This window comes from Centrocercus urophasianus, unplaced genomic scaffold (assembly GCF_019232065.1).
Source record: "Centrocercus urophasianus isolate 14NV4802_14NV808 unplaced genomic scaffold, USGS_Curo_1.0 seq_12, whole genome shotgun sequence".
Lineage (NCBI taxonomy): Eukaryota > Metazoa > Chordata > Aves > Galliformes > Phasianidae > Centrocercus > Centrocercus urophasianus.
This window is the reverse complement of record NW_024884364.1, coordinates 36,476,918-36,504,630: the sequence shown is the minus strand read 5'-3', so window position 1 is coordinate 36,504,630 and position 27,713 is coordinate 36,476,918. Positions and strand designations below refer to the sequence as shown.

General features: G+C 39.5%; 1 protein-coding gene across 1 annotated transcript; it reads left to right on the top strand.

The window, feature by feature from the left end:
• Positions 1 to 1,511: 1,511 nt before the first annotated feature.
• On the top strand, positions 1,512 to 25,946 carry OTC (ornithine transcarbamylase). The gene is made up of 10 exons (XM_042810975.1): positions 1,512 to 1,588; positions 4,106 to 4,244; positions 4,873 to 4,954; positions 10,255 to 10,342; positions 14,995 to 15,148; positions 21,454 to 21,576; positions 22,246 to 22,299; positions 22,403 to 22,552; positions 23,575 to 23,712; positions 25,887 to 25,946. The coding sequence occupies exons 1-10, from the start codon at positions 1,512 to 1,514 to the stop codon at positions 25,944 to 25,946; spliced, it is 1,065 nt and encodes a 354-aa protein (XP_042666909.1).
• Positions 25,947 to 27,713: the final 1,767 nt, after the last annotated feature.

Genomic DNA, 27,713 nt, shown 5'->3' with positions numbered 1-27,713 from the left:
GAAATCGTGTCAATATTGTCATCCAGTACAAACGTAAACTCGTCTGTTCTATTAAACTGTGAGTTCTAGGAGTTTTTCAACTGTACTCCTTTTGAATACCACTGGAATTTCTCTGCTACAATTTCATCATAGAATCATAGAATCACAGAATCACAGAATCATAGAATGGCCTGGGTTGAAAAGGACCACATCATCTAGTTTCAACCCTCCTGCTATGTGCAGGATCGCCAGCCACTAGACCAAGCTGCCCAGGTTTGATGGAATTCCTTGCTTTTTCTTATTTATTCAGTTTTTATTTCTTAAAATCGTCATTAAAATGATGTCTTAAGCTATGCTAGATTTAAAGCAGTGCGGTTCCCCTTCACCCTTATAATTTTCAATATTCCTCAAAGGATTCAGCAGTAAAGTTTCTACAAGAAAGTCGCTCAAACACAGTGAAGAAAGGAAAAGCAATTTTTTTTTTTTTTTTTTTTTTTTTTACATTCGTAAAAGATGTCAGAGAAAGTCAGTTGCCAACTGAAATTCTCCTCCCAGTTCAGTTCAGGGTCAGAGTACGTCCATTCACTTGTTTTCAGGTATCTCTTCCCTTCTTTTAACCATTTCTAAAATAAAAGTAGATTTGGGAGTGAAGGCATCTCACTAGTGAGGGGAGCTAGAGAGGGGCTGAGCTTTGGAGCTGAACTTTTGGATGAAGAGCTGGAGGAAAGTCAGCAGGAACAGATTCAGATTGTCAGCAAAGACAAGGCTGTGCGTGTTGCAGTTCCTCGCATTGGCCACCACAATCATAGAACCATAGAATCATTAAGATTGGAGAAGATCACTAAGATAACCTAGTCCAGCCAGCAACTCATTCCTCACCATGCCCACAGCCCATGTCCCTCAGTGCCACATCCACACGGTTCTTAAACACTTCCAGGGACGGTGAATCTACCACCTCCCTGAGCAACCTGTGCCCCTGCCTCACCGCTCTTTTGGAGAAGAAATTGTTCCTAATATACAATCTGAAGCTCTCCTGGCACAATGTGAAGCCATTCACTTTTGTCCTATCATTGTTGCCCGGGAGAAGAGGCTGACCTCCACCTCACCACATCCTCCTTCCAACTCCAACTCCTCCAACTTCCCACGTGATCCTGGCCCCCAACACCAATCTACTCTGCTCTTGCTGTGCTATGACAATTCTTTCACCTTTTTCTCCTCGGACAAATATTTCGCAAACAGCAAATTGCTGCAAAATGATATTGACACAGTGGTAATATGATGGTTTCACACAGAAGAGCACAAACTGAGAGTTGTGTAATGGTCACTGTGAAAAGTCTTTATCTGTAGAATTTGACCAAAGAAAGATTCAGTTTTGGCCCCAACCAGGCTCAGCCCACACTGCTAAAATCAAACATAAGGTTGTCTGTTCTTTGCACCACACTTGCTTGCACAGCAGCACAACTCATCTGCTCCACGCAACTTCATTTCTGTTAGCTCTGTCTACAGGACTGAGAGAAAAGTTGTGCAAGAAGATGCTTTTCAATTTGAAGAATTTTTACCATATTACAAAATTAACACAGAACAACAAGCATCTGCCACGACATTTTTGGTAAGCTTATCTTCTAGTTTTGTCTGGCATTTAGTGACATTTAATCAGAAAACTGGAGACAAAAGCAATTTAATTTTGTGAAGGAGTGACAGTTTCAGATAAAGGTTTCTCTAGCATTTTGAGTGCCCTTTTCTTTCCTTCTGAGGCAGCAGTGCTGAGACTAGAGGAATTTTCCTTTTAATGTTTGTGAAATTTTATTAATTCTTTCCATGGGATTTAGCTGCACCACTGAGAATGAATGTTCCTTCTTGAGTTCAGTGTACTTGCAGGTACTGCAGTTGATAAATATCTGAATGAAGTATGGAAAATCCTTATGTATTTAAGCAGTTTTTATGATGAGTAGTGGGAGGAGATTATTTCTTTGAAGCTACAAGGTGAATCTCAGTTTCAGTGTGTTTTCTTGGATTGTTTTGTTTTGTTTATTATTAATTATTATTATTTCTACTTAAATTTGAGTCATGCAGGAAAAGCATTATTTGATATAACATTCAGGTAACCAAGGAGACTTGTCTATGTAACTTGATTTTTGATTCTTCAAGGGCATCAACTTGCCCATCCCTCATGGCTTCAGATAAGTACCCATATGACAGTGTTTCTGAAAGACACCTCTAATACTTGTCATGTGTCAAGAGTCAAATTAAGTTAAAGACTTGAAATCTAATTCTCCACCCACCTATATTTTCATGTTGGTGTCAGTAAGAATGGAATTAACAGCATTATGTAACAAACAATTAGTGTTAGAAAGCAATACACAGGAATTTTACATACCCAGCCTAATATGCAGTCATTTTTATTCATCATTTCTACATTGCCTCTGATTTAAAAAAAAATATTTTCCAAGTTCTTATCTGTGAGAGTCTTTTAAAGAGTTCCTGAAGCCTGATAAGATGAAGGGTGATAACTTTTTTTTGTGGATTTATGGATTTTCACTGCTGGCAATTGGTGCAAACTTTATCTGGTTGGTAGCGATGATAGAAAGGCAAGTATGGAAAACAACTGCAGTAAACCTAGATTTCAAATAGAATAATCTGATTTACTAAGCTTTCTATATAATACTGTTGCATAATTCTTAGGGATTTTTTACACTATATTGTAACATTGGTATAAGCTATTTATCATCACTGTTTTACAAATATTATAAGTTAAGCACACTGTGGTTGATACTACAAGATAACCTAATATTTATCAAACTATATGCTAGTAATCCGAAGTAATTTCTTTCCCTGATCAGAATGAAATATGCCAACTACTTGACCTTCTGCCTGTTATATTTTAACTTCAGTGTCTTGTCTCATGCTTCTTTGGAATTTATTTGTCTACTTCTGCCCCTCTTTCTGAAGATGTGGCCATGGGAAGGGAACACATTTCTGAAGGTCATAGCAGTAAAACAGAATCACGATAGGAAAACAGAGATCAGAAAGGGATCCATAGTCCAGTGTTCTTGTAGCCTGACAAGAGCAGATCAGGTCAGCTGTGATTTGCTTAGCTAGGTCTTGAAAATCTCCAAGGACGATAATTCCAAATCCTCTCAGAGTAACCAGTTTTAGTGCTTCACTGTCTTCTCGTGCAGAAGTTAATGGGAGATGACAGTGGGTAGGTGGTGTAATTGAGATTAAGAGCTTAAGAGGCACCCACCTGGAAATATAGAACCAGTAGCTGCAGAACCAGATGTTTGCATTGGTTTGTACTCCATTTCATCTGATCAGTTTAAAAATGCTACCTTTTAAAAAATATAGTAAGCTTGTACCTGTCCAAAGCTTTAGCAAGAATGCATTGCAAAGTGTGCTATGCAAAGGATGGCTATCAGTGTGGTGCAAAAGAAGGGGCTAATCAGTCACTTTATCTGTTATCTTAAGCTCATGGAAACACAAGCTTGGACTCAACTGTTTTATTAATACATCTCATCTAAAATAGTGGAAATTGTACTCTGGGTGATCATCAACATCCCATTTCATGTGATTCTAAAGTAATAAATCTAGTTGGAGGCACTGTGCACTCCTTGAGTAAATGCACAGCATATGCTTTGAATGTCTCTGGTATGACAGGAGAAGGGCCAGAGCACACGGTAACACTGTGATTCTGTGATTTGGTTATCCTCTTTCAAGGTCCCTCAAGTAATCAAGAAACATAAATAGGACTGCCATGATTTTTGTACATGAGAGTGGAATGTGGTCTGTGTCCTGCCCATCCACAAAGCACTTGCCCGTGTTCTGTACCTCAAAGGGCAGTTTATAGTCTACTTACATGCAATTTCATGGCTCTGCATTTGGTTTTGTTTGATTAGGCAGCGCACAGTCGAGCCATACTCACATCAGAAGGCCTACAGTACAGTGTGATCAATATACTGCATTGTGGCACATTGTGAAAGCTAGCAAAGCCAGTTAAAGCAGTTCAACAAGCTGATCCAGCTGGGTCAAATGAGGGGAGTGGGACAGATTTCAGCTGCTTGCTTATTGACTTTTGCATGAGTACAATTTCACATTAGAAGCCAAAATGTTTTTTTCTCTTTTGCCACAGCCGTGGGCCACCAAATCAAATGAATGTTTGTCTGAAAGGTCGTGACTTTCTTACTCTACAGAACTACACAGCAGATGAACTGAAGTATTTGCTATGGGTGGCCTCAGATTTGAAACAAAGGATAAAGGATAAAGGAGAGGTAAAATGCTTTAATTATATTTAAGTCACTCAGATATTGAAATACTGTTCTGAAAGATATTGGAAATCAGCAGTTTAAATGGTTTTCTCTAAATATAATCACTGTAACTCTTAAATCCTGTATACCATGCACTGTGGTTTAGTGGGGAATATTTGTGATAGGGGACAGTTAGACTGGATAATCGTAGAGATCTTTTCCAACCTTGGTGATTCTATGATTCTACACTACAAAACAAAAAAACCTTCCTGTAAAACGTTCAGAAGTATTCTTTAAGTAATACAGAGGACTACAGAAATGAAAAAAATTAAACAGCTTTGCACACATAACTCCCTGTTATTGGCCAACCCCATCCATTCACATGTGGTGTATATGCCCCATTAAATGTAGGAAATAGAAAGCAGTTATCTGTTCTGCATAGGAATAAGATTAGCATCAGAGTTCTACTTAATGCTAGTTCCAATCATCTGCCAAAGTACAGTGGCTTTTTGTCATTAGAATTAGTTATTTCTCTTTAATCTTTAACAAGTGTAACTTTTCTAATGCTGAATCAATATGTGAAAGAAGTATTTCACACTGGAAATCATGTAATGATTATAAAATTGAAATGCCTTCCATTCCCGTTGTCCAGTATTTGCCTTTGATGCAAGGAAAATCGTTGGCCATGATTTTTGAGAAGAGAAGCACAAGAACAAGATTATCTGCAGAAACAGGTAAATTGGAGGGATGGCACAGTCACATTTTATTTGAAATTGTACACTGGGAGTATGGACTTAAAAACACTATGTAATTTTCTAGTTAGCATTCTTTACTCAAGAGATGCCTGAAGTTTTAAAGCAAAGATAGGAAAAGAATGGTAGCCAACTGTGTTTCTCCTTACATATTAATGTCACATGTACATCGGCCTCTGAAATATCACCAGACCATTCCAACATGGTAGATCAGAAATAAACTAACAGGCCAAAGTGTTGCTGATGTAATTTCCCACCGTGATACACATCTGCAAGCTTGTATTTTAGTAAGCATCGCTAATTTAATCTTGTGCAAGCCCTAACAAATGTCTTTCTAATGTATTATGCATTACCATTGTCACGTTTCAGAGTATGTGTTTAGACTGGGAATCATAGTAATGCCTTGATGTAAATTAGGGAGAAAAGAAATTTAACATGATTACCTACACAGGAAGATAACTTGATGGAAACTCCAGGGTATTAGCCTAATAAGATCAGAAGTGGAACAATATTCTAAGGATATAGTCTTACAAACACAGGGAACACATGCATATCCTTAATTACATAGAAGTTGCTCTGAAGTCAATGAGACCACTGAAATCAATTATTCATGTGTTTGCATGTCACCAAGAAATTCAGGAATAACTACAAATTGGTGACTGTCTTATGGGTGCATTTTTTACTCAATGGGAGAAGGAGAAGCTTCTCCCTGGTTAAGTGGCAGAAAACCTGTTGAATATGCATCTTCTTTTACAAGATGTAAGGGAAGAGGTAAGAAACAAAACAAAACAAAAAAATAACCAAAACAAAAAAGCAAGGAAGAGGTGTATAGACTATCTGCAACCACTTCTGAATTTGCTTTTATATCCTCTGACACAGTCTGCAGATCCTGGTCTTTATACGGACTTGTTCCTTTCCATTTCTCCCAATAAAGCAGCGCTTATGAATGTGTTTCTATCTTGCATTCTCTCTTTGTTAAGGCAACCCACCTCTTAATACTGGAGTTTTTAGGCCAGTTTCCAGCTGCCTGCCATATTCCTACATGGGCAGGTACACATGAATTCTCTGAATCTGTTTATCCTTCTTGCTTCTGTATTCAAAGGCAAACACTTTTAGTCCTTGGTTTTGAAGGCTTATGGAACGGGGAAGCTCAGGAAAGTTCAAATGAATAAACTTAAGGATGGGAGTTAGCGCACATAAATTCATCCAAGAGGGATTACTCTCCAATGAAATAAAACCAATTTGTTTCTGAGTGAGAGTGCTCACAAGGGAGTTCAATGCGAGTTAACTCCTGTACATTAACTTCACACCTTCAGTTATTTGGTATTAAGTCCTCTAAGCCTAAGGCTTGTTTCAAAGGCAGACTCAAACTTTTTATGTCCATGGAAACTCTATATATTTCAGCTGCTTTTTAATATACACAAATTCTCCCTTGGAATTTATAACTCAAAACAAATGTGGGGTCACACATGTTCCTTTTAGCTGAATAAGCTAATTTTGTGCCAGTTTTCTAATGTCCAGGGAAAGTGCACACTGAAGCAGATCGGAGTGTTTGCTTATAGAATCCAGGAGTCATCTCAAATAGCATTTCCCAAGCATTGCACCTTCAAGACCTTGAAATAGGTCACTTGTGGGACGTGGCTATGGTGATCAGACTGATGTGAACAAGCTTTGCAGGTCTCAGGAACAATTAGATAAAAATTAATGTATTCCAGTTTAAAGGAGACTTGAAAAGCACTGGTTTCCACATCTGCTCTGTGCAGTGTCTAGGAGATTGCTGCCACATATGATCTCTGTGGAAGTCTCTTCCCAAGTCCTGCCAGATGATTACACAAATGCTGAATGCAGACAGTACGTAACCAGGTAGAAATGGAAATGGAGCACTGTGGGTGGAGAAGCTCTGTCTATCTTCTTTCCTCATGTACCAAAATACAGAAGATTCTGACAGGTTTACAGAAGTTCACAGCCACTGGCTTCAGCAGAACTACTCCCAGCTCACTCTTCTTACCATAGGGATGAAGGGAAGAAGAAATCCTTGCCTGACGGCTACTGCCACAGAAATAACTGCATTACTTTCCATGTTCTAATGCAGTGGGTATAGTATCACATGACAGGAATAAAAAGGATGCTTTATTTTCCTTGCAATTACTAGTGTTATTTAGTTTGCCCATATTGCACTTTTTTTAGCTTACTCTTCCCTTAGCGGAGTAGCTTTAAAAAATGGTCATGAAGTTTTAAGTTTTTGCTTAAGCACTGCTCCTGTATTTGCCTGTAAGTGTTCTTCATTACCAGCCTAAATAAAAAGATACCTTGTAGATTACACATCATGGCAAGCAGTAAGGAAAACAAAAAATCCAAATCCAGATATACTGAAATATGAAACAAGATCCTTTCTTTGCGTTTGAGAAGATGTGTGTGTATGCATGTGTCCTGGTTATGGCAAGGCAGGTTCTGTCATAACCTTGTCCAGGTTATGACAAGGCAGCCCCATAGATTTGCGAACTAGAGGATTCACTTTGGCCTGCTTACCCAACATACCAGAGACAGACTGGAGTAGTGATTTAACTCAGGTCTGTATAACCACCAGAATTCACAACCTAAATAAAAGAATTTGAATAAGTAGGGTAAATAATGTGCCACAGCCTGAGGACCATTTATTAAAAAACAAAAACAACAAGAAAAAAAAAAATAACAAAGAAAAAAAGTAACAGGAGTGAAACCTGTGGTAATGAGATAGTAAATTATTCTGTCTCTCTAGTATGAATGCCTGATACAGTTTGCTGAAGACATCAGGATTGATATGACACTTAGCATGTGGCTTTGGGAATCACCAGATTGTGACAACAAAGAGGATTACATCTTCCAGTTTTACATTGCACTCCAGTATGCACTAATTTGCTGAGTAAGTGCCAGCATATCTTCAAAAGTCACCAACTATTTTTTTTTTATACTGATAATCTAGATGAAATAATCTAAAACACAGATTCTTCTCCTGTAACTGTACACAAAGCTAGAGCACAGGCTCCTGTATTTCCAGATGGAAAGTCTGGGATGGAAGTACATTCCCGGGCCCTGCACAGATGGCCAGTACATGAGCAGAAAACCAACACATTAGGACCTTGCTATATATACAGACCCAAGGTGGTAGCTCCAAGTAGGCTGCCTGATATCTTGCAGTTCTGAATAAATGGCCAGATTCCTCTTTTTCTGCCTGGGCCTCACTTACAGAAAAATAGAATGTGTCCATGGGAGTCTGCCCAGAGTGTGAAACACCTATTGAAGCATCCCTATTTAAAAGCTTGAAGTGAAGAGCTGCTGTCTTGTGTGGAACTTCATGATATAAATCACTGACATAATCACACAGAACTTTGAAAATAAAAGGCATATGAAGTCTGACAGGAAATGTCTAAGAATCACAGGATCACAGAATCATAGAATGGCCTGGGTTGAAAAGGACCACAATGATCATCTAGTTTCAACCCCCCTGCTATGTGCAGGGTCGCCAACCACCGGACCAGGCTGCCCAGAGCCACATCCAGCCTGGCTTTGGATGCCTCCAATGATGAAGCATCCACAGCCTCCTTGGGCAACCTGTTCCAGTGCGTCACCACCCTCTGGGTGAAAAACTTCTTCCATCTTAGAAGTTCTCTGAATCTGAATCTGGTCTCTCTGAAACTTGGGACAATCTCTAGTGATGGCAAACGGAAATTAAGGGCAGGCCCACTCACTGGAATGAGTGTACATTGGCTGAATGGAGCAGAGAATTGCCCTTCAGGTGGGGTTATGAACCATCATTATTTTTTTTAATCCTACTTCCAGGGAAATAGAGGCAGTCAAAAGGCAATGAATTGATGGTATTCGTTTTAAAGACTGAACTGATCCAAAACAGAGCACCTCACCTCAATCCTGGTGCCCGCACAGGACGTAATGCCATAAGGGCTGCTCTGTGCTCTGGGCCCAGCAGCAGGGCCCACACCTGCAGTCTGAGCTTCACTGCTTGCCATTAGCTCTGAAAGCTCCCCTGTTCCTTACTGATTTGATCATTCTTTGAAGGGTAGCTGCAGGATCGACTTAATCATTTTCCAGGAGCCTTCAACAACGTGTTTGTTGAAGCTGCACTCCTCGCGATGTCTGCAGTGCCATCTGATGGCTGCAACCATTCCAAGCCCAACCAGCCCAAGCAGCTTTCAATTTCCTTTTTTGCTTTTTTTCCACCTTTGCAACAGCAGGAAATTTGTTAGCACCACATCCCCGAGTGCACAGCAAATGCTACAGGGCTACCTATAGCCCAGTTCAAATCCTCTGCTTTGTACTTACCCAGGTGTGGGATCCATTGCTAAACCAGTCCCCTCATGGCTCACCCTCTCAGTATTTGGACACGATGGACATTACACAGAGTTTTAGAGGAGGGAGGCTTTACACTTAAACCAGGCTAGGGCAGGGAGACTCAAGTGTGGTGAAAAAAGATCTTTGCTTCTCTGTGTTGGCTGGTTGCCTGTGTTAGCTTTCTTGTGGAGGTGCAATAGGAATGAGTCAGGACAGAATCTGAGATTTGCCTTTAGTGAGAAGTTTGACTGTCCAAAATATCCATCAGGCAACTTTTAAGTTGCACCAAATGTTTTATATTCTTAAATGGTGCTCGGATCCTTCCCTGGTTTCCCATTCAAGAATGTGTTTCATTTCTCAGACCTAATCCATTCAGTACATTGGCTCACCATACAATTTCCTTACTATTGCAGGGTAAAAGGATACCAACAGTGTCTGAGATCATTCCATCTTTCTCTGGCACACTGCAGTTTTTTAAGACACTCGGTCATTTGTGACCAAGCTTAGGGTTGTTATGATTTGTGTGGAAACTTGGAGTCTTCTATCCGAGTGAATATCCTTGATGCATCTTTGCAAGGATGTGGAATTAGACTTAATGACTCAGATGGTCTTTTGTAGTTCTGTGACACTAAGTCCATTAATGTAAATGTTGTAGAAATTCAGCATGATAAATGGGTTACCTAACTTAGCAGGGAGCCATGGTGATGCGTTCAACAATATGTAGTCTTGCAGCTTGAATGGCTGTTTCTATTAACAGAGATCACAATTCACGCCGAAGTATTTCAGCAAAGCATCATATTTGAGTGGTTTTGTCCTATTTATTTGCATCTCGTGGTGTCAGACTTTAAGCATTTGAAACATTCGGATGCCCTGCTGAGTTTTACTGCATGAAAATTATTTTGAGTCTTCGTTGTAGAGGCAGGTTCTTAATTTCTTTTTTATTTTTCTCCTTACAGGATTTGCTCTCCTTGGAGGACACCCTTCCTTCCTTACAAAACAAGACATTCACCTGGGCACTAATGAGAGTCTCACAGATACAGCAAGGTTGGTAAATGTTATTTAACTGATTGCTACATATTTGGTAGATGTTTAATGAAATAGTTGATCAGTCTGAAACTTGTCTTGAAGATTCTTGAAAGATAATATTCTCCTTATGGAAAATGTTAGCAAGCACTCCAAATTTCATAAATATTTACAGGTCAGCTCACAGAATCCATAGCTCTGTACACCAGATGAATGATGTGTTTCTCTGATGAAACACAAGGAAAACATAAGAAAAATATAAAACATTTGAACATATTAAGTTTCCCTTTCCTGTCTTTAACTACTGAAGTGGAGGACATATGGGTATTGATAGCAGAAAGTCAAAAAACTTCAGTCTGTTGGAGCTTAAACATGCTGACTTCTTGTTAGATACATTACACTGCCAATACCAAAATCAGCTGCAACTGTAGCATTCAGATGTTTCAGAGGAAGTGTGACCCATTTCCTTGTTTCTGTAACTACATGTTTAGTAATGATTGAAAAATCATGGAAACTTGTGAGCCTACAAAGGACCCACAGTTAAAAAAAGAGTCTGAACTCAGTGTGTCCACCTTGCCAGTTCAGCAGAGCTCACAGACAGCCAGGGGATTGAAATACTTTCCTTCAAAGAGATTCTTCATTCTTCATGACATATTGCCCCAGTTTAAGCAGAGTAGCTACAGCTTCATCTAAGTGTCTCATTCAAAAGCTTCAGAGCACAAGCATCCCAGCTACAACTGGGATAGGGCAACTGCAGGATTTTTCCAGTCAAATATATATAATGGTTACAATTAAAGACAAATGGAAAACATGTTAAAGATATTTCCCCCAAAGTGAAGTAGGTAAATATTATTCTCCAAAATTTTCCCTTTTCTTCCTTTTTCACTGGATCACTGCAACACAAGAGTCTCTTGGCAGAGAAGGGTAAGAGAGGATGTTGATAGAGTGCAGTAACAGGGAGATAGGAGGTTGGGACAGAAGAGGTAGAGCCTGCATTGTGAACAAGCTCTTGGCAGTGCTGACTGTCAACCCATCCCCTCTAATATCAGAGTAATGAGGGGCAGATCTCATCTCTTGGACCCTGGGCACCATCAAGCAAACCTTCAGGAAGAGGAAGGATGTGGTCAGGGCCCTTATGCAGTGCTGCCCTGCAACTTCACCAAGCACCATCCTACCAGATGTGCAGCACTGTTGTCTGAATGCTCTCTGCTATTCAGACTTCAATGCTATGGCAAATCCAGCTGTCTTCTGATCTACGGAAGGACATATTTTTTGTAGGTGAATTTTTACTCTTTCTTCTCAAATAAGATAATAAAAAGCCAGTAAATCTTTGGTTTGCAGTACCTTGAATGATCTTTGCTTGTGCACATGAAAAGGAGAAAGATGAGAAATACAAGAAATAAGGCAAAAAGAAGCACTCTTTTAGCCATTCCAGAGCAGACTGCGTTCTGTGGAGAAGATTCTTGCAATACCAACTTTCCATGCAAGACCTCACCCCAAATTCTCTGGGACAGCTTCCTCTTCCAGATCAAGCTTCTTTCAAGATCCTGACCTGGGGATTCTGCTTCTCTGCTGAGTCACATCACTTGTAGTGGTAGAATGAAATGGTAGAAACGAAACTTATTTTGAAAAGATTCATATGCAGCATTCCAATACTGCAGTGGAGTGAAGGCTTTCCAAAGTCATTACAGAGCCCCACGTACTCTGCTTCACTCCTGCTCTCATTAGAAGAATTATTGTTGACTTTGCATAACCAAGACTGAGTAGTTTACCCACAATAGCAATCTGTTATTAATTCCTTGGCATTTAATGTGAATGAAGGATGACATGCCATCCTCATTCAGTTTAGGTGAGAATGATGAAAGAATGCTTGTAGTAACCCCAGAGAGTATTTCAAATATCTATGGTTTTGTGTCTAGGCCTCTGAAGGCCTTAGAAGTACTTAAGATTGAGATTTTAAGCAAAGGGCACACAGGACTTCGTAAAAGTCCTCAGTTTTTATCATAATTGCTGCATGTAAGAGTGGAAAGCATTTCTTCTGTGAGTATATTTTATTCTTTTATTAGATGGTCATAATACAGCTTTTCCATACTTCACAAGATGTCTACATTTATACCAACACAGTAGCAATTGCCACCCATAAGTATCTTTTCAGTGCTGTTTAGCACGTCTAATATCCTAGGTGAAATGAAATACCTAAGTACTGTATCTGTATTTTCTACTGTAGAGAAGTTCCACTGAGAAGTTCCACTGTGCACCATGATAGCTCAGTGGCCATAAGGTTCAGTACTGAAGAACTCCTAGGATGATTTTACAAGCCCATGAGCATAACTAGGGGATGAACATCTGAATCTACAGGGATATGCCTCTTTACTACTGTCAATCACAATGAAACAGTTTCTTCAGATAATTAAACCTTTAGAATTAATACATACCTTCAAAAATTACATAGAATACTCCAAACTCTGGATATTCTACCCCAAATGAATGCAAATGCCCTAAAATCACAGTGCTGTGCTAAAAACAAACAAACAAACAAACAAACAAACAAAAAACAGAGACAACCACGCTGAAAGACCTTACTGCCTTTACTTTTGAAATCCTTAACTGATACTGAGCAAAACTTCACAGCTTTCATTGGTAGAAATGAAACTTATTTTGAAAAGATTCATATGCAGCATTCCAATGTACTCATGTATTTCCAAGTTCTGGGATTTTGAGGATTAAGTTTGTAGGCTCAAGATCTTGCAAGAAAAGAAAAAGAAAGGAGGAGAGGGAGAGGGAGAGGGAGAGGGAGAGGAGAGGAGAGGAGAGGAGAGGAGAGGAGAGGAGAGGAGAGGAGAGGAGAGGAGAGGAGACTTGTAGTTAATACAGGAACCTTGATAACTCCATCCAATCTATAGTCACCTAATAAGCCTCTCCTTCACCTTCCAAAGCTTCATCTTTTCTAAAGACTTTTTTAGTCACATCTTTTTTTTCCATATACAATCCCTGCCTTGGTTTCCTTTAAATTTGTTTGATTAGAAGTGATTTCATGTCCTTAGATGAGGGTTTGATTTCTATCTGAGTTGAACTTGGCTTTGATTTTGCATAGCATTAACTCACTTTCCACCTGGACTTCCTACTATAAGATATGACATCTAGAAATGCTGGCAGAAAGACTGCGAACTTGCTAGTAAGAATCCAAGAGTTCTAGTAGCTACTAGAGTAAGAAGAAAATCCATCAGTGTTCACTGCTTGGACATCTTAAAATACTTTATCTGTCGTGAGATAGGAGTCAGCAGACCTAAAAACGTCCAAGATAATTCTAATGTAACTGCCTCTTTTTCTTGTCTGATGCAGGACTAAGTGTACCTTGTTTAGTTAGCCGCCTATTAGATGGTAACAACATGGGCCACGCATCTCATCTCTGATGTCTAGTTTAGGTTTTCCACAGTCACATCCTTCAAGCTAGAATAAACAAATAAAAATGACAGCACTTGTGAGCTAAGAAGAGAAATAGTCACACAATCATTCCGATAGCTTACCTCCAGTAAATACTTTGTTCAGTTTCTTCTTTTCACTCATGGCTGCTACCAGCAGTCTTCAGAGAGAGGTCTGCGTGGAATCTTGTAACATTTTATAAGAGGTTTGCTTGCATAAGGCATGACTGATGTCAGTAGAAAATAATTGTTACTGATTTACTCCATCAGGAAATGTGTGTGTGTAAAGGCCGTGCCATTAAAAGCTATATTTCTACAAGAGGAGATCTCAGAATCCTTTCTGGCTAGTCAGAAAATGATACTGCAGTGTTTTTTCACACTCTCTTATCCAGTCTCTTCCTTTTTTTGTTTTAAGGTCCTATTAGAGATAACATTAAAGCACACAAAATGCTACTTCAAAGTCATGCTTCGGGGCCTGATTGAAACAGAAATGCAGAGAAATGCAGAGCCCCTATCCATATTTAATTTATCTAAAGAATTCAGGGCACACTAAGTATGCTGTGCTAATCCACCACCACTAATCTCTGAGTCTGTCACACTTTGGCAAATGAGGCTAAAGCCAGAGTGTCACAGTGACTCCTGCCTGTCCCTATCCGTATACTGAATTTCAAACTCAGACATTACTGTAATTCTGAGACCATGTGTATCAGTGTGCAGCTCTGCAGATTGGAGAAAGAACAGGCTGGTATTGTCAGCTTTCTGTTTCTTTCTTTGTTAAGATCAGGAAGTAATTGTGGTAATCTAAGACAAATCTGTAGTCCTAATCCTCACAATGGTCAAGCTATCATACAGAGACACACTCAGAACATCTTTTCCTTTGGTAAAAGACTCAAGAAATCTTATTCAAACTTATCAAATTCTTCAAATATTACAATATTGCACAATCTCTTATCCTAGTTCATTTACCTTAGTATTTATTGATGCTCTATCTGTAGCTACAATCAAAAGCTAAGAAGAAATATCAGGAGCTTTCCTTTACTTGCTATAGTTTCTTAATAAGAAAAACTTACTTTTTGCAGCTTGTTAAATATCTGCATTTAAGTGTGTTATGGGGGCATCATAAATAATTCAGACAGCTGAACATTTCTGATTCATTACCACTTTTCATTAATATTTATATGCTGCATTCTGAAGGATGCACTGGGGATGTATTTATTATGTTTGACTTGGATATTTTCTGCCATCCCCCAGGGTGCTGTCCAGCATGACAAATGCAATCCTGGCTCGAGTTTATAAGCATAATGATCTGGACCTAATGACGAGAGAAGCCACGATTCCAATAATCAATGGATTGTCTGATTTATACCATCCTCTCCAGATTGTAGCTGATTACCTAACCCTTCAGGTACCAATACAATTCCTGCTTAACATCGCTGGAAAAATCGGGTTCAAAACTATTTAGTGGCACGTTTTTTTAAGTGGTAATTACATGACACTTGTTATTTAAAGAGATCTTTATCCAGGAATATAATTAAGAACCTGCTTAATTTAAAACAATTACTTTGCTCTATCAACTGTAGTGGGACTGAAGTTAAGCATAAAATTAAATACTTCACTGGAATTAGGCTGCAATTCAGAAAATTTGCAGGGAGGGCTACATACAAAGATAAAGGCAAGATGCTGGCTCAACTAATGCCAACATGAATGTTGTCACTGGCTCTAAAAAGCTCAGTAGTTCACTCTTGATTCTGCCCTAGCCCATGAACAAAAGGAATCGTTATCCATATTTTAGGAAATTGATCAAACTTGTTTTTCCAAAAGCCAATTAATGTTACAAGTGCAAATCCCTTATATTCAGGCTCTTAAACCTATTTAACCTTTGCTCACATAAAAGAATAGATAATGAAGATCATATTTTTAGGTCTAATCCAATAAAATTTTGGTTTGATGTAGCATTTTGCATGTAGATACCATTTTACACATAGACTGCCAGATGTTTATCTGTGAATGGAAGGACTACGGTGTGTTACAATCAATCAAGGAACTAGCTTATTAAAACAGATTAGTGTACTACAGGGCTGGTTAACAATTCTGATGAACTCTTCTGACCTTGTTTACTTTCTGAATGAACAAAAATCATACTGCTTGAAAAAAGGACAGTTGGGATAATTTTGTGATTCATTCAGCTGTGTTTCTCAGCTCTGCTATGGGACATTTGGTATGTGGAAAAGATCTTACGATAGAAATAACAAGTTATTCATGCCTTAAACTGTGAATACAGAAACATTCATATGTTTAGAGAAAATTACTTCTCGTTACTTCGATTCATGCTTGTCTTACAATTTTCAATGCTAAAAAGTGAAGAGACCAGCAAAAAACAGTAAAATTGAGACTAAAATGCTTTGCATCCCTCAAGATATGGTACATCTTGGAGATCCTATTAAGCCAACTTCAGTGAGCTGTTCCAACTATGTAAGATAGTAAACCACAATGAGAAATTCATCATCATCAAACACCACGTATCATCTTTTTATTTCAACATTGTGTGCAATTATAAACCAGGAGTACATTACGGCTGTGTTTTGGGAGGTTTCTATCTTACCTTGCTTGTTAGCATTTACCCCTTGGTTATTAGCATTTACCCGTGGGTTATTAGCATTCTCACAATTATGAAAAGCAGATTTCATTCATAATCATGACTCATAATCTACGTAACTACTGATATCTGCCTACAAACGTAGTTTCATCCTACATAGCTCCAAGCCACTGACTACAGCATTGAAGTACCACATCTCTAGTCAATGAAAAGAGACTGCTGAGCATCTCAATTACCCTCCAGGGATGGAACTCTTTCTCCACTGATCTTTCTCCAGTGATCGACAGGGAGAAAACTGTTGAGATTAGCAGAATGAGTAAATGCCCTGTGATAGGCATCCTCAGCTTCTCTGTTGTGTCCTGGAATGGGGCGGCTGCGGTAGAAACTCCAGGTGAACATCCAAACTGGATTTTCCCCTCGTCTAAATACCCAGGGTGGGAGCATTGGCAGTAACTGTATTGCATCAAATACTGGGGAAGGAGTCTTTGAACAGTGTTTCTGCCTATTGGACATGATATGAAAACAGCACTTTAACAGTTGGTGCTCAAACAAAAGAAGCATCCAACGTGAACAGGGATCACGATGAACTGAGCATTTGCAGACATAGATCTCGAGGAGTGATTTACTTTTGGCCCTTCCATCATGTTCTTTAGCTCCTGGCAAGAGCTCTCTGGAGGACAACTGCATGGCTACCCCACTTTGCTGTGGGCGTGCTGCACTGCTGGCTTAGGATCTGCTTTCCACCCTCACTTTGTTATCCAGGAAGAAGAGGAGAGGGGAGGCAGGCCCTCTCAGCAGCACACCACGGGTGTTGGCACTGCATGCCAACTTTGCTCTTTTCTGCAAAGCACACTGAGATGTAGACTAGTTTTACAGCCAGCTGCTTGCAGTAAAGCAGCATTTCAGCCATATAATGAACGTTACCAGTTCACAGAAGCAGAATGAACGCTTGAAGAAGCAGGAGTCATGGGGTCTGGTTGTTACTTACGCAATCAAACCTCTCATGTGACTCTCTACAGGGTAGAAAGATGTTATGTGAGCACAACCTGCAAGAAGATTAATATGGGGATGTTGAATAGTATCATTGATTCTTTAAATCAGTTAGAAGTTCACATATAACATTTGGACTGCTTCTCTGTGATGCAAAGGCAATTTATTTGATTTATGCATACATGCAAAATGCAATAGTGACACAGACTGATAGCCCCAAATTTACATGTTACTGCAGAATTTATGAAGCTTATTTCTCTCAAAAATCTCTTCCTTATCTTCGTCAGTTCTTTCCTGCCTGGATCTGGATCTGATCCCTCTGTGCTGTCAGTACCTACCCCAAATGTAATTTTTTCTCTTCCTTATTTATCCCCCTGTATTTCTTACTGGAGCTCTACGTACACACTGACCCTTTTCATGTTTAGCACATTTTTATTCTTCCATTTCCTAAATCCCATTAATTTTGCCACGTGCTTTCTAGAATCCCATGGATGTTTTCCTTACCATACCTCTCACTGCTTTCTAAAATTTTTGGTTGTGCTGAGTTTGCTCTTGAGTTATAGCCCACTAGAAATGGTTGTGAACATTTTGCAACCTGACTGGGAGAGTGTGGGGATGTGGCTTTTAAAGCTTATGAGTTGATGTGCTGTTGCTGTGCACCTGGAGAGTCATTTTATGCCTGTGACTGTGCTGAAGGGCTGAACCAGTTGCTTCCCGATCCTGCCTGCTGCCACTCTGTCTCCTGGGCAGAACCTGTGACTCACAATTTCTGTTCTGCAAAGCTTGGCTGGCATGCAGCATCACACAGTTTGTATTCTGGGGACACACCATGCATTGACATTGATTCAATTGATATTAATGCCACTGGCCAAATCAGCTAACTTGTAGCTGAATGCAGGACAGCCAGACTGGTAATTAGAGTGGATCTGTATGCCACTAGCTTTTATGTCATTGGTCTGAAGGGAAATTTCTTTTTCAGAAAGAAATGGTTGGCATGGAGAAACATTTAACATAATAAGTACATCAATGGTTCCTTTTTAAATACTGTCACAAATTGCAGCATTGCCCAGTTTGAAGAAAGATAGCGTACATTCTCAGCCTTTTCTCAAGCTGTAACACAAAGAGCTCTAGTTAATGGAGTTTTCAAATTCATCACCATTCATCATAATTATTCTCACAATTAGGAATCCCAACTAAGATACAGACTGATTCTCTAGAGTATGCTGTGCCAAACACCAAGCTAAGAATACATAACACAACTGACGCAGCATCTGCCTTCAGCTCAGTTTGAGAGCCAACAGACCTGGCCCCATTTTTCATTCAGTGGATCATACATGTCTCCCGAAGGGCTAAAGCTCTGACAAGCTTTCCATTAAAATATTTTGACAGATTATTGATTCATCATTCAAAAGCTTGTTTTAATTGAGGGTCGTTACAACTGCTGAAGCCAAATGTTTCAGAGATAACTTAAAATATTGTCAGTTTCAGTCCAGCTGGAAGCAATTCCAGGTGGAGTCAGACATGAAAGTCCCTCATTAATTAAACTAGTCTTCTCTAAATATACAACAGAGAGCATGCTTATTTTTACCCCACAGTTTGATACACTGATATACTGCAACTATGGTTAAAAACAGAATGAAACACAGTAGAATAAGCGTGAGAGTGAGAAAATTGACTCTAAAATGGGCATTAATTATTTAGCAGGGATTTTCCTCGAGATTAACAAAGCCAAGTTTTTTTTCCACTGCACCAACAGTCACCAGCTTGCTGAAGAGTCATTCATAAGGGAGAGGAGCTCCAGAACTTCTAAATATTTCTGTGTGGCATTACTAGAAGTTCAAAGTCAGGTTACAAATATGAAGAGAAAATGTAGAACACCCAAGAAGGTAAAATGCCTATATCAGTATAACACAGTTTGGAAAACCTTGGGAGTGATGCAAGGGAAAAGTATCTTCAGAGGTTCTGGTGATCTGAATGTATTGTACAGATTATAGCTTAACCTGGATCATTAGGGTCATGGCAAAACTCTTTTAACAGGATTTCCTCTGTGTGCTTGAACAAGTCTATACTGTAAAATAGAAAAACAAAAAGTAAGTCTCATATACAGCAGTTTTTGTATTGCGTTAAAGCCTCCTGGTTTAAGCCAGTACAATTATTTTATCTTTCTCATGTTCTTGGTAGCTGGGGATGTATGCAATATAGGATGTGTGCTCTGAGGATAAGCATCACAGTCACAGTCACAGTGAGCTGACTTCAAATGAAGAGGTTGGAATTGCAGCAGCAGTGTATAGTGGCAGTAGAGAGCTTAGCATGGGATGTAAAATAGGCTCCACAAGCACACACACAGCTTGACTCTGCCTGGGCTATGACTTTCTCCATTAGCTAAACATCTTCATTATGATTAGCTCAGCTATGCACACTCTGTGTAGCAGTCACTGCAGTTGTAGATTCGCAGTTTGCAGTACAGATTTTGAGGGTTGTTACACAGACATCTTCAGTTCTTCATATTTCATCCATAACAGCTAGTAGTTTGGGAAAACAGAAAAGTATTTAATATGCATTGTGCTTCTTTTAATTCAGGGTAGCATCTGGTAATAAGGTGGAGGTTATTTAACATAACCATATATTTGTGACTCACTGCTCAGTGCTTTGAGCATTACAGGCTGTGATGTCTATTTTTAAATAGTGAGATCAGAAGAACTGAGGGTTGTCTCATTTGCTCTTGGCTGTGGGTTTGTGTCTCAGCTATCGCTAACCCCTGGCTGGAAACAACTCCTTAAACAAAAGCTTTACTTTTGCCTTCTCCTGGGAGCATCACTGATAGGAGATGTGGAAAGATTTTGAAAGATTCATAAAGGCTTGCAGAGCTGTTATGCTATCACAGCTTCCATGACCACAAGGTCTTGCTTTTCTCTCCTATGAATGCCCCTGCATCACACCTCTGCCCATCAGGCTGTTGCTGTCTAATAACCTGTCAATGAAGAAAACCTATTGTTTTACCATACAATAGTTTTAGTTGTTAAACTGCAGGCAGCACAGGACTCAGATGTAGATCTCAACTAAATTTAATGTCATTAAATATTTCACATGCTACTATTTTTGACTTAAGACCGGCAGAATTGACAGTAAGTTTGTTCTGGAACAACTTCACAGCTATTTGTTCAGGAGAAGCTGCTGCCAGGAGAGGGGAGTGCAGTTTCAGCCCTCTTCTTGTTCAGCCATTTGGCGTTTTTGCTGAGTCTGTCTGCAAGGTAGCCTGTCATTACAGCTCTGCAGTGTGGATGCTTATCCCAGCTGACAGCCATTGAGCTATGTCACACAAAGTGCTGAAACACTGTCTGGCTTCCAGTTCATACAAGGCAACAGTTTCATGGCCCGATTTTGAGCTAAGAATAAAAGGCTCTCCATTATGCCTTCAGTGTTTCAAGTTGAGGTGGAGTAGTACAGAGCCAGGTATATAGAAATATTTGGTTATATCTTCACAATGTTTCTGATGTTAATTTAAGTACATGTAAATGTGCATATACAGAACAAGCCTTACTGAAAGGCTTCAAATTATCCTCATCTGGAAATACAAGCTGCTGTTACTCTTGTTCCTCCTTAGGCCTTGTCCATTGGTGACTGAGAGCCAGAGTAGCCATACATGTACAGGCTGTGAGTGACATTAGGCAAAGCTCCAGCCGACACTGTGGGGCTGTTTCAGGTGAGGGTAATATACACACTCTAAAGATCATTGTGTTCCTTGGCTGTACAGCTGAGAGCAAACCCCTGAATTTCTAATGTTCACCAATATTTACGAGCACTAAGCCATAGCTATACCACTTCAGTGCTGAATTTACTGCTGTGCCTCCCAGCCTGGGCCTCACCATACAGCGTACATGTCAATGTGTTCTTCATCAGAGAAAGCTGCAGCGTTTCTTCTGAGACACGGGGAGCATTCTCTCACCATCCATCTTGTGTGTGTAGCAGGTTCAATTAAACCTGCGGTTTTATATTAACAGCAGCTAGCATTGAAACAGTCAGTCTTAGGCCCAGACCAGTTTGACCAACCACTCCTCCCCATGGCATCGCCTTGCTCTGTTCTCTTAGGACATAACACCAGGAATGTGTGACTCTTTTGGCAGGAGCACTATGGTGGTCTGAATGGGCTCACCATCACCTGGATTGGGGATGGAAACAATGTCCTCCACTCCATCATGACAAGTGCTGCAAAGCTGGGAATGCATCTCCACATTGCAACTCCCAAGGTATGAAAACTGCACACATGGAGAAAGTAAGGCAAACTTTGCCTATCCCATCTCAGCCAGCTGGATGCTTCCCAAGGGCCTTACCTAGCAGTGTTTGTATCTCAAGTGTCAGCTTGTAGAACCAAGGTTCAGAATCGTGATTCAGTTGTTTTGATGCAAAACAGGAGTGATTCTCACTTCAACTTCAGAAGGAGTGAGGGGAATTCTCGACTGTACTGTAAGTTGCAGAAGATGATCATTCAATTTGAGAAAATATTACAAAGGCACCAAAATCCCCTTCCCACCACAAATGTGAGAGCCATTTCAGGCTGATGGAAGCTTTGCGTCTTGGTTCAAATTGATGGTGCAGCTTTTTAGAATGCTGCATTGTAATGCTATATAGAATATAAAACAAAGAATTGGTTTAGAGCAAAAAATTAAACCATGCATAGGTATTGTATTGTGTAACCACTGAAATATATTTTCCTTACATTATCAGAATAATGTCCACCAGTTTATCTCCAAAATAAACTTGCAATGAAGTCTACCTAATTTCTTGAAGCTTTACAGTGCCAAAAGACAGTCTCTTCTGACAGAAAACGTTTCAATCAGTATGTTCCTAATTAGTGTTAATGGTCATTAAAGATCTTACACATGTTCCATGGTGTAATCTATCATCTCTTCTGGCAGGGCTTTGAGCCAGACCTCAGAATAACAAAAATAACTGAGCAGTACTCCAAAGAGGTATGACCCTAATAAACAGCCTGGCATGGTAGTTTAAATAGTTTATTTTTGCTATAATTGAAGCTTCATGATTTCCTGATCTTCTTTATTTTATTCACATTAGTATGGTACCAGGTTGCTTCTCACCACAGATCCTTTGGAAGCTGCAAGCACTGCCAATGTCTTAGTTACAGATACATGGATAAGCATGGGGCAAGAAGAAGAAAAGAGAAGAAGACTGAAGGCATTTCAAGGTTATCAGATTACGATGCAGGTAATAATTCAGATTACATCTTTGCTTCATCCTTTTACAGATTTGTAAGAATCAACATCAGCAAAACGCGGGTTTGGTATTTCTTTGAAGGGAGCTGCAGAAAAACCGCATGCAAACACCATTTCAGCCAGAAAATACACAAAAATAACAAAGCTAACTTATATATGTCACATGTCCTAGCCTCTCTCAGAGCTTTGCAATGAGATCTAGCTCCAGAACATGACCAGTGCAGGGGAGCTAATCCTTTACTTCTTTCTTGTTTGGCATCAGAAAAGATTCTTTGTATTTTACTTAGGATGACCAACTCACAGATTTTGTCTTAAAGTCCATAACCTGGGCAGCGTTTCAGGCAATGTTGTGTATGTCTGCCAGTGTATAAAGCACTGATTATATATGTTTAAAAATCATCTCATTGAAATGCTTGTCAGAGCAAAAGCAGAAAAAATGTAAAGTCATAAATCATCCAAGATAAAAAGGGCATTTTCCTTGCTGATAGAATTACTGGTTTAATTCACTGTATTTTAACATAAGTTCATAAAATACTATTAATGAGTAAGTCTCTGAACTGGCTTAAAACTTCATTGTTCGTTGATATTAGATCACTGTGTTACGAGGAACAATATCAAAAGAAAAAATATCACAGCCTTTTAAATCATGGTTTAATGTGCTCTCGTTGAAATTATCAATAGTATGACATTATTGTATGGCACTTGAATATAAATTGCACTTTATTGATCCACGAGGTCACCAGGGTTTTTACTTCTTACTACTGGAGCAAGAGAAATTGGAGTAAAAATTTGGCTTTTGTGAAGTCAGCATTGAACTCTTACTGACTTAAATGGGGATTTTCCCCTCTTATTCACATATGAGCAGGTCTTTTGAAGTCAGCAGAATTATTCTTAGTTCATCTTCAAAGTCACTAGAGTGGAAGATAATATAAAGTTTGTTAACTCTTTTACCAGTTAAAGGTTTCATTAATTACTAGCATATTTCTTTAATTTTTTATTCTCCTTGATCTACAGATTGTGAAATCTGCTGCCTCCAACTGGACATTTTTACACTGTTTACCCAGAAAACCCGAAGAAGTTGATGATGAAGTATTTTATTCTCCAAGATCACTGGTTTTCCAGGAGGCAGAAAACAGAAAATGGACAATTATGGTAAAAAAATAATAATATATATATACTTGGAGGTTAGGGTCAGCTTCTGTTCTGCCTTACACTACAGACTTGCACGCAGTATGGTCCTTCAATAAACCCTAAATATGAGTACATAAGTTTTGAATGCACCCCACAGTACATCACAGTTTTGATTGTAGGCAACATACATTTGTAGAACAAATACTTCTGGACACAGATATGATCTATTTTGATAATAATCTGCAGTTGCTTGTTCCAGTTTTTATCACTAAGGCAAACCTTCAATATGAACTGAATTTTATTAGTACTTTTTTTTTTGTATTTGAATTGCTGGGTTTACATAAATGAACTTAGCTGCTCCATTTTAAAGCATGTGAAAAGTTGAGGTCCCAGGGACTGGACATACAAACAGCAATTTCCCAAGCACTTGGAGAAGACAGTGCTAGAGATTCTGCAGTTTTCTCTCAAGAATACTGCCACTGAAAACAATAAGAAATTTCCCTGATAAAGCACTGCAAGAGCAAAGCTCTGAAGGAGCCTGCAAAGTTATGGTATGGGTGACACTGTGTGATCCATGGGAACCATCAGGGTACACTTGACATTTAACACAAGCCATAACTTTTTTCACAGCATTCCTGGAATGTCAGAAAACCACTTCCAGACCTCAGTAGCCTGTTATTTACTGTTGGCTTTAGAACCATCATGTTGACAAAAGCTAGTGAAAACTTTGAGAAGGAAAAAAAACCAAAATGGAAATGGCATAATCATAGCTCTCAGCTGAACTCTGGGTGTGCTCCAAGTGAATATGTAGTTGAGTACTGTATGTACCAAAACCTCAGAATTTGGACACAGTTAAAATTATTGACAAATAATTTTTCAAAGATTCCATGCATGATCTTCAGCCTTAAAATTATGAAAAGTGCTCATATTTTAAAAAATTTTTACAATATTTAATTACCCTGAAACACTAAAAAGCAAAATAAACAAAAAACGCTTTTACTTTGGGTTCAAGCTACACGTTTTGTTTGGATAAGAGAAGTGTCACAATTATAGAATCAGGGAATCATTAAGGTTGGAAAAGACCTCTAAGATCGCCTAGACCAACCACCAACCCATCATCACAATGCCCACTGACCATGTCCCTCAGTGCCATTAAGCCACATGACTCACTCATATTTATGAAATGTATGGGCTTTGTTTATATATTATTTTCTACCCATTTCAGCTCACCTAGCAAACTGAAAAAGGAATTATTTGCTCAGCTGTAATTTCAAACCAGGCTGAGAGCAGCTGTGAAATGGGTGGCAGTGGGGGCTGCACGGCTGTGTTCCATCCCCACTGTGTGCCTGGGTTTACCTGTCATACTGAGCAGTGCGGGTGGGATATGAAAGACCCATGGAGGGCCCTTGCAAATCCAGTTCTGGACCAAAAAAATGATTTATAGTTAGACATGGCCGTGAAATCATAACAGTGTGAACCAGGTAAGACTTTGTCAAAACTGAGCCAGCACAGCAGCTTGTGGCGTATGCAGGTATGAGGAGCACAACAAAGCTGCTTCATCACTGTTTTATTCACCTGATGTTCCCATTTCTCATTTCACGGCCATACGAAAGGTTTGTTGGAATGTATATTGAATATAAGGGGAAAAGCAGGAGGAGTAGATGACACACTTTCAATTTCTGTGAGGATTTTTCATGTTTTAGTGCAGAACGTGTAGCTAAACTGGGATAAATTTCCAAGTCCTTATTCAGGTATGACTGTTGATGTTGCTAATGGAAGTTCTGCTGAACTTCCTCTGCTGAATGGAAGGTCTGCAAGCAAACCTGTATGTTTTTGGGGTACCTGCCTCATTTCCTAGGTGAAGCTGAGGATACAAGATAGCACAACAAAAAGGCCTCAGATTTTGCTCTAAGTGTGCTTTGTCTGAATTTCTGCTTGGCCATCCATTAATATATTTTGTCTGCACTGAGAAAATCTATCAGTTGCAATACAGGACATCCTAAGTGATTTTTAGCTCTTTCCTGATTTTTCATCAGAAATTCTAGCAAATAAATCTAAGTGTGCACTTTTTGTCAGGCCAATAATTCTCAACACAAAACTCCAGAGCTAGAAAATACTTTTCCCCTTATTTATTTTTATGGAATATCTGTTTCCAATGTGATTGCATTTTTTTTTTTCCTTTCTACCTCCTCTAGGCTGTCATGGTTTCCCTGCTGACAGATTACTCACCACAGCTACAAAAGCCTACATTTTGATGCTTGGATCCCAGCCAAGAAAAAAAATATTCCTCATTGGCAGAATATTCTGGTCTGCATATATATCGATCTTCTTCAGAAAGGATCAAGGCAACGAATGATTCTTTAATAAAATTGTAGGGCTAGCTTTGCTGAAGTGTGCAGAATTGTATTACGTTTGTGAAAATGTTTGAGGCAATAAACTCCACTGCGAAAGTCACTTCTCATTTAGAGACTCTCAGATACCTTTCCAGTGATCAGCATCACTGAAAGTTTTTTGGGTTCCACTTTAATGATTGGCTCTGCCAGCATCATGGATATATTGTAGTCTTCGATGTGTTAGAGCTAGCATTGTGTAATATGAAAGACATAAACTCTTGAAACCTTTCCACATAATTGCTGATTTGTGGGAGGGTGCACGGGCCAGCAGTGCTTTACTGTTGCCTTGACTACCCACACTTCTTGGGTGCTCTGGCTTCTGTTTTTGTCCTCCAGCCAACCTCCAAATCCCTCTGCTGATTGGCACCGGAAATGTACAGATCCCATGAGCATCACCTTCCTCTGTGGCACTCCTGTGGGTAGCACAGGAGGATACTGCTGCAGTACTTGCAGAGCACATTCTGCAGAGTTGGATGTGGCGAAGAAAAACGACTGGGAGGAACTGTAGTGAGGTGGGGGTCAGCCTTCTTCTCCCAGGGAACAACCAGCCACTACCTGGGGATCTTCTCCCAGGTAACAGCAATAGCACAAGAGGGAATGGCCTCCAGTTGCACCAGGGGAGGTTCAGATTGGATATAAGGGAGAACTGCTTCTCTGACAGAGCAGTGAGGCAGTGGCACAGGGTGCCCAGGGAGGTCGTAGAGTCACCATCCCTGCAGATGTTGAAAAACCGTGTGGATGTGGCACTGAGGGATGTGGGCAGTGGGCATGGTGTGATGGGCTGCTGGTTGGACTGGGTGATCTTAGGGGTCTTTTCTGACATTAATGTCTCTCTGATTCTGATTCTATCGCTCATTTCCCTTAAACTATCACTGTTTAAACAGAATTTAGGTTAAGATATCAAGTTCTCCGCTTATTTTTTCTAAGCAAGACTGACAATCACCATATGATGGCATTGTATACTGCTCCTTTGTGGAAAGAATTTGCTGCATTTCACCTTTGGTGCTGGAACATCGCACACGTTTCAGCTAATCTCTCTTGGCAGTGAACAGATCTGTGATGTTTGTAGTTTTGATGGTGGCTGGATGCGTGTCTATTACAGCTAATGCTTTGTACACTTTCAAAACACCTTTGTTGTCACTAATAGTTTCAAGTATATGTCGGTGTGTTTCTTGCTAAAATACTCGAACAATTATTGTGATTTTTTAAAAATTGAGACATTGCAAATTAATTCCCTTTCCTGATCGTCTGCAAAACACTACTTAATTCATTTCAAAACTGGAGGTCACTGCTGGGCCACACATAACACTGAAATAAAAACAAAAATGCATTTGTTTCTTCTTATAACTGATTTGTGGTTTTTACAAGTATTTGTGTGTCTCTTGTTAACGTTTTCATTCACAACATCACAAGTATTTCAATAACTCAAGTGATCACTTACACTTCAGCAGAAATCTAGCTGCAGTTAAGGATGGAAGAGTAGGGGATTTGGTAAATATCAATATTTTACTCCCCAGTTTAGCATATGGGGGAAGGTGTATGCAATATGGTGTATTTCTTGCTGTATTAGATTATTAGATCCTGCTTTATGAAAGACTACATAGTCTTTTTGTAGCCAATGAACTACTT